This window comes from Quercus suber, unplaced genomic scaffold (assembly GCF_002906115.3).
Source record: "Quercus suber isolate HL8 unplaced genomic scaffold, Cork oak 2.0 scaffold_590, whole genome shotgun sequence".
Lineage (NCBI taxonomy): Eukaryota > Viridiplantae > Streptophyta > Magnoliopsida > Fagales > Fagaceae > Quercus > Quercus suber.
The window spans coordinates 42,819-50,422 of NW_027070035.1; the positions used below are offsets into that span (position 1 = coordinate 42,819).

The window sequence follows — 7,604 nt, forward strand, 5'->3', positions numbered from 1 at the left end:
CTCCATTTAGGACGCCACTTTGTATATTGTACTCCTTTAGCATTTTCTGTACTTTCAAGAGGATTTCTATTTTTATCTTGTTGTGAATTAGAATTACGAATAAGTATTCAACTGCTGGGAGGAAGTTAAATCTCAGCCACACTAATAAACCATCTATTACAGCTAAACCAGGACTATCAATCAAAATGAAGGGAACCAAAAAAATAAAAATAAAAAAGAATAAGAAAGAAGCAATGCCAGATACACAACATTTTTCACCACAACTTTAACAATTGTTGAGTTGTCAAGTTCTTATTGATTCTCATATCAAAACATCCCTTAACAGTTTTGTTTGGATTGATAGGCTTAAGAGTGTTCTTATGAAGAGGAGAATGTTCTTAAGCCAAAGCTTCACCATTTTAAGAAATATACATTTAGATCTTTATTTTTTTATGTTTTTAACGGTAAAATTACAGAGGTGGGTAATGGAGGCCTAATGCAGTGAACCTTAGGTGGGCAAAGTAGCCAACTTTTAAATCACAAGTAGACAACTTAAATTTAGGCCAAACCACGAATGGGTAAGTTATAATTTGCCCTAAATTATTTTTTTTTTTTTTTTTTTTTTTATATTTTTTTTTTAATGTCCAAAGTGAGTAACCACTTTCAATTTTTCATATTTGATAGGAGAAAGGGTGACCAAGTGATTTCATTTATTTTTTCCTAATAGAAAATTCTATTTAAGCTGAAACACTCATGGTGCCAACCAAAAACACACACACAAAAAAAAAAAAAAAAAAAAAATTTTCATTCCTTGGAATGATTCAGTATATATATTTCTTGAAAAATGTTTTAGATGTGACCTCTTACCTTGTTTTCTTCTAATACATGACGAACATCTTCATGAAACCACAACCTGCTACGCCCAGGTTCTTCTGGTGATTCTCGTCGAACAATCTCTTTACCCATGTCTTGCAGCAAGTCATGCATTCCCAATTTATTTTTCTCATCAATAGTTACAAGAGACTTATCAATAAGCACTTGGATACCAATATCTGGAAAGAAACCACACCCGTCTAATATTTTAATGACATAATCTGCATGCATACTCTTCCTTAAAAAACATGCAATGTCAAGGAAAATATCCTTCTCATTGTCATCCAATCCATCATAACTTATTTGAGTATTTCTTGAATATTTTTGTTAGGAACACTTTCATACTTATCCCAATGCACTTTTCCATTGAATTATACTTTTACCATATAGATCTGAACCTAAAACCATTAAGCTAGTGGAAGGCCCCCAGATAATGTATTGCACATTCAGTGAGTTCAACATATTCTTCAGTAGGTTTGTCTCTTTTGAAGGCATTCCAACTAAAGAGCTGAAGAGCTTCATTGTGATCCATCTCCTTCACTGGTATGTGAATTAACTTCATGATTAGTTAGCAAAGATTTATCTCTTGTTGTTATTATGATTCTACTTCCTAAACCAAACCAATCACAATTTCCAGCTAATGCTTCTAATTGAGACAAATGGGTCCACATCGTCAAGAATTAAAAGAACCCTTTTAGAGCAAAGCCTATGCTTAATCACATTAATTCCTCGATCAACATTGCCAACTTTGAACTTCTAGCATCTCTAGGATCTCAGAAAGAAGTGTCTCTTGTAGTTGGAGACCATCCAAACTCTTGCTTGGAATGTTCTCTAATGTTTGTAAGAAAACAACTACTTCAAACTGGTGAGCAGCAATCAAGTTAAATCGCTTTGGCAATAGTTGTCTTACCAATTCCACCAACTCCTAAGATCCCTACCATGCGTATGTCATTCCTCCCAATACTTAAAAGCAAATTGATGTCTTGTACTCGAGACTCTATTCTAACTGGATGATTGGCAACATTTAGGTATGTACAATTTACTATGATAGAGACCGTTTGAATGATTTCTTGGATAAATTTAGATTCATTCCTAGCCATAAAAATAAAAATAAAAAACATTTAGTCACTTAGGTATTTATACAAGTGAAAAAGAAAAAGAAAAAGATTTAGTTACAATATTTTTCTTGTATCAAACTCATCATGCATGCTACTTGGTGTGTGAGATATCTGATATAGAATAATGATGTAGAATGGTTTATGTAAGAGCTAAATGAAGATAACATTTTGGTATTATTTTGGTAAAACATTGGGTTTAACAAATAGCATATAATCAATTTAAGTAATTTAACTATTTAATCGGGCTGTTTATCATGAAGAATATAAATCAAAAAGAGTTTTTGTTGTACGAATTTCTAGATTTTTGTAACAATAGGGGACTTGAATCTGCTTAAAAGAAGGAAATTTCCGTAACTTGGGTTAATCGATTTTCTTCTATAAACAAAAACCTTAATCGAATTCATTTAATTTTAATTTATTATTATTTTTCTGGCCAAAATACATTTTTTGTCTTTGATAGAGGTCTTTTGTCTTTGATAGAGGTGTGCAGCGAACCAATCAAACCTGACCCAACCCACCGGGTTGGGTCAGTTTTTAAGAGTTGGTGGGTTGGACTGGGTCATGGAATTTTTTTCTTTACAGTGGGTCAGGTTGGGTTTGGGTCATGAGATTTACAAATCCACCTAACTCGATCCAACCCACCTATATTTAATATAAATTTAATTTTAAAAAGTATACTAAATATATATATATATAATATAATTTTGTTATTTACTTTTTTTACCCCTTTTCCTAAATAAAACCCAAACCCTAAGTTCTTCTCATATAGTTTATGTTTGTTTGGTGTTATGCTCATGATTATTTGGTTATAAATTTGCACTTATTTGTGGTGGTGTTGTTCTAATACTCAATTTAATAATAATAGTAATTAAAAAAAACTGTCCAATCCATGGGTCCAACCTGACCCAACCCAATCGACATGGGTTGGGTTGGACACCTATGATGGGTTGGGTTGGATTTTTTTAACCCGCCATAGTAGGTTGGGTTGAAAAAACTCCTCAACCTGACTCATGCACACCCCTATTCATTAAAGTTCACATGTTAAGCATTTTTAGCTCATGATGTTTCAAATAAGCAAATATTAGTCCTACAATTTTAAAACAAGCTATATTGGTCTCTCCGTCTAGTTTTGTTAATTTTCTTGTATGTGATTTACAGCTCAAAGAGGTGAAAATTTTATAATGATTTTGCATTTGAGTAGTTATTAAAAATTTACATGTTTCAATCACATTCTCATACCCGTATGTGTTTGGTACTTCACCCAATACAAGCTTTGAGCCCAACTATGAAATAGCTATTTTGAGTAGTTCAACTAGTGCTGTTACCTAACCAAATTAATAAAGGCTACTTAAATACTCTTTGACCATAATCAGAAACCCAAATTTATTGAAAAATAAGAAAATTAAAAGCACAAAACATAGTGAAATTTTAGTTACAGCAGGAGCAGTGGTTGAAGTTTATTTGGGAGCTACCACCAAACACTTTAGTTCAAATGGTACCTCCCCAAATCTCAGATTTTGAGGAGAAAGAACTTTAGGATAAATTTCTAACAAGAGAGTTATCTGGTAGCCTATTTATTGACCAAAACATACTTTTTGACCAACATAGACATAAAAGAAATAATTAATAAAAAAAAAAAATCATTTAGCAAAATAACAAAACAAAATCAAAATCAAAGTAATTGCAGAAAGATGTAGCTAATCTCTAGATCCAGGATATACAATGAATATAATTGTAGTAAATAGAAAGAGAAAAGATCATAGTAAAGTGTAAATAGATATGGTTGGATAAGCATACCCTTTTCCTCTGGCTATGTGCCAGCCAGACAAATTAGCAACATCTTTTAAGGCTGTCTTCGAACTCTGCACCTTAGTGTTGTTTTCAAGTTGAGCTAATGCTTTCCCAAAATTCTTTCTTTGATGCCTTACATCTGATGGATCTACTTTCCAAAACACTGGTAGAACTACTTGTCCCTTGGTTTGCTTACACTCAAGGATCTTCACCAGCTGGTCTAAGCACCATGTGGAAGATGCATAGTTTCTTGACAGTACAACCACTGAAGTTCTTGACCCTTCTATGCTTTTGACAAGGTTCTGTGAAATTTCTTCTTCTCTTTCAGTTTTAAGCTCGTCATCATCACCATCTATGAAGGTGGTGTTGATTCCCTTTTTATGCAAGGTGTTGTATAGATCGCCAGTGAAGTTGTAGCGAGTATCTTTGCCTCTGAAACTTAAGAATACGTCGTAAGTACATCTATGGGTGATGATAGAATTAGAAGAAGAAGAAGAAGAAGAAAACGGTCCTTGGAATTGGAAAGTCATGGAAGAAAATAGTTAAATTCTCAAGAAGAAGAATACTGTGATTAATTTTCGTTGGTGATTACTGATTGCTATTATGCTATAGACCATCGAGTAACAGTGTAAAACTTTTAGATAAAGAAAGTTTATTTCGAGAATCTGATGCTTGTTGGTCCCAGGCATTTCAAGTCAAAGTGAGAAATTTCTTGGGAGAAAGAAAAAAGGGGTGGTGGAAAATATAATATAGAAATGAACCAAGGACTGAAATTCAAAGAGAGAAATTATTCTTGGAATGGCTCTATGGCTTTTAGCCTTGATAAGTACCCTCGCAATGTTACCATCGTTGATAAGTCGTATCACGACATGGCAAAACGAGTCAGAATTTTCTGACCCGACCCGACTCGAAAAATACTCGATCCGAACTCGATTTTTTTGACCCGAAGTAAAAATGGGTTGACCCGTGACTCGACTCGTGTTTTTTGTGAGTCAACTTGACCCGACCTGAGCCAAACCCGAACCATTTTTTAAAACTCTTTTTTTTTGGTAAAAAAAATAATAAAATTAAGGCAATATTGGTTTAATTGTTTATTGTAAGTTTTAAGGAAACAATTGATACATTTACATAACTGCATGTAAATTAATTGAAAGATAAATGCATGTGGTTAAGCATTCTGTAATGAGTAAAGATTTTTAGATTCAAATAGCAAAATACATGCCAAGATAATCTGTAGAGTTAAAAATATAGATTTAAAATTGTAGACATGTGTGAAAAATATTTACAAGTGTGAAAATAGTGAAGCCAAAGTATCAAATTAGTATAAATTATGAATGCTTTGACTTATTTTTAAACAATTTATGTCCAAAATAAACGGCTTTTTAAAATAAATTATGATAATTCCTAGAGTATGTGTTGCTTAACAATAATATGATATTCATAAAAAAGACCATGTATAAATAAGTAAGTAATCAAACTTTAATGTATATTTCGAATAAAATAGAATGTCAACCACAATTGATAATAGATTATAAAATTAATTTTCAAGATTGTAAATTTCTTATATGTTTTTATTCTTTATCAAATGAGTTATCAAATAAGTCATTTGTAATTTTGTTTTATGTTTTAAGATGTTGATATTGTGTAGAAATAAAACTTGTGTATTTGTTTTACTTATCTTTATGTTATTTTGTTTTAGATAGCAATGTTAGGATTTGTATAATTTTAAAATTATTGAATAATTCGGTTTCTCTTCATACTTGCGAACCAAATGAGCTCCACAACTTGTAAAGGACACTGACTTCGTAGAGCACCAAAACCTAACTTGCAGCTTGTCCCCCTTTAGCTCAATGTGTTCTGGAACATATAAAATAGAATGTCAACCACAATTGATAATAGATTATAAAATTAATTTTCAAGATTGTAAATTTCTTATATGTTTTTATTCTTTATCAAATGAGTTATCAAATAAGTCATTTGTAATTTTGTTTTATGTTTTAAGATGTTGATATTGTGTAGAAATAAAACTTGTGTATTTGTTTTACTTATCTTTATGTTATTTTGTTTTAGATAGCAATGTTAGGATTTGTATAATTTTAAAATTATTGAATAATTCGGTTTCTCTTCATACTTGCGAACCAAATGAGCTCCACAACTTGTAAAGGACACTGACTTCGTAGAGCACCAAAACCTAACTTGCAGCTTGTCCCCCTTTAGCTCAATGTGTTCTGGAACATAGTAACGCAGCCAAACATGATCTGAGTTGGATAAATGAAATGCTTTATCATCTCCATATATTGGTAAACCATTACTGATGATGTTAACACTACAAAGAATATGACTGAGTACTTTTGCATCCTTTAGTCCAATAACAGCACAAAGGGCCATTTAGGGACGGACGCAGGATTTTCAGTTGGGGGGGGTCGAAGATAAGCGAAAAAAAAATTTTCAAATACACATCCATATAGTATTAATAAACTAACAACCAAGACAAATACCCAAAATCATTATTTCTTAATATATTAAGATACAATCATCTACTAACAAAAACAAAATACACGAAACACTATTGTTTCTTTATACAATCATCTATGAAAAGGGAACTCAACGCTCTTTCAAATCTTCAAAATCATCTACGATTGAATCCAAACTAAATGTTGAAGCTATATCCTTTTCAATGTATAACATCAAAGAGTCCGTCAAAAAATCATTTTCCATTTTGTTTTGAAGGTTAGTTTTGACAACTTTCATAGCTGAAAATGCTCGTTCTGTAGTAGCAGTAGAAACTGGAAGAGTTAGCACAAGTCTCACCATTCTATAAACAAGTTTGTAATATTCTGAATTTCCAGTTCTCACTAACCATTGAGACAACTCAGATAAACTTTTCAATTTTTTGAACTTCGGATCCTGGATTACATTATGCTCAAAATGATAAAGCTCCTTCTCCAACACTTGTTTCTCATAATTTGTGAAATCTTGTGGATAGAAATTCTTTACCAACAAACAAAGATCACTACTTCTGAAAGATTTTAATGCCTCTCGAGGTTCTAAGGCTGAGCTAAGCCTAAGTAACTCCATTGCATCTTCATTAAACCGATAATTTAGTTCTTGTAGTTGAGAATCTATTGTAGCATAAAAAATATTTACTCGATAATGATGCTCATTTGTAACGTTATCTTGTTGATTACGAGCTCGACCTCGCCTCGCAATATAATGAGCATTCATATCCAGGACATCAATGCAATGCTTCTCATAAAATGAGATCACAGTGGTGAGTAAGCCATCCCATCCATCATCTCTAAATTTTTGGATAAGTGCTTTAGTAGATGAAACTAAATGCATGGCATTTAAAATGTCTTGAGATTGGCTTTGCAAAGCTTGACAAAGTTTATCAGTGATCTCCATAGTTTCCTTCTCAAGATGCAAGATGAAGACAAATTCAAATGAAGTTAAACCATCATAAGCTGACTCTGCTTCTGCCCGATGTTCTCCATCAATTGCATCATCAATTATATTTTGTAAAACTTCAACAGTTGAAGTAAACATTCTTAATAAGCTAGAAACTGATCTAAAATGTGAACTCCAACGTGTTTCTACAGGTCGTTGAAGGCAAGATACCGGACAATAAAAATTGAGGCCTTCAGTTGCAATCGATTATTTGCAATTTGTTCAGTAGTGAAATGATCAACTACCCTTTGCAAATGCTGCGATTGGTTCATCAAATCCTTACACATTTGCTCGGCAACTCTATGAGCTGAGTTAGGATCTTTTCCTATATGACCTTGAAAATAACAATCTTTGCCCCCACCTTTTTCCAAGATCTAAATCCACCAACAATGAATG

At 32.4% G+C, this 7,604-nt stretch overlaps 1 protein-coding gene across 1 annotated transcript; it reads right to left on the reverse strand.

The window, feature by feature from the left end:
• Positions 1-6,365: 6,365 nt before the first annotated feature.
• LOC136063886 (uncharacterized) lies at positions 6,366-7,307 on the reverse strand. The gene has a single exon (XM_065764880.1). It carries the CDS (start codon positions 7,305-7,307, stop codon positions 6,366-6,368), a length of 942 nt encoding a protein of 313 aa, XP_065620952.1.
• Positions 7,308-7,604: the final 297 nt, after the last annotated feature.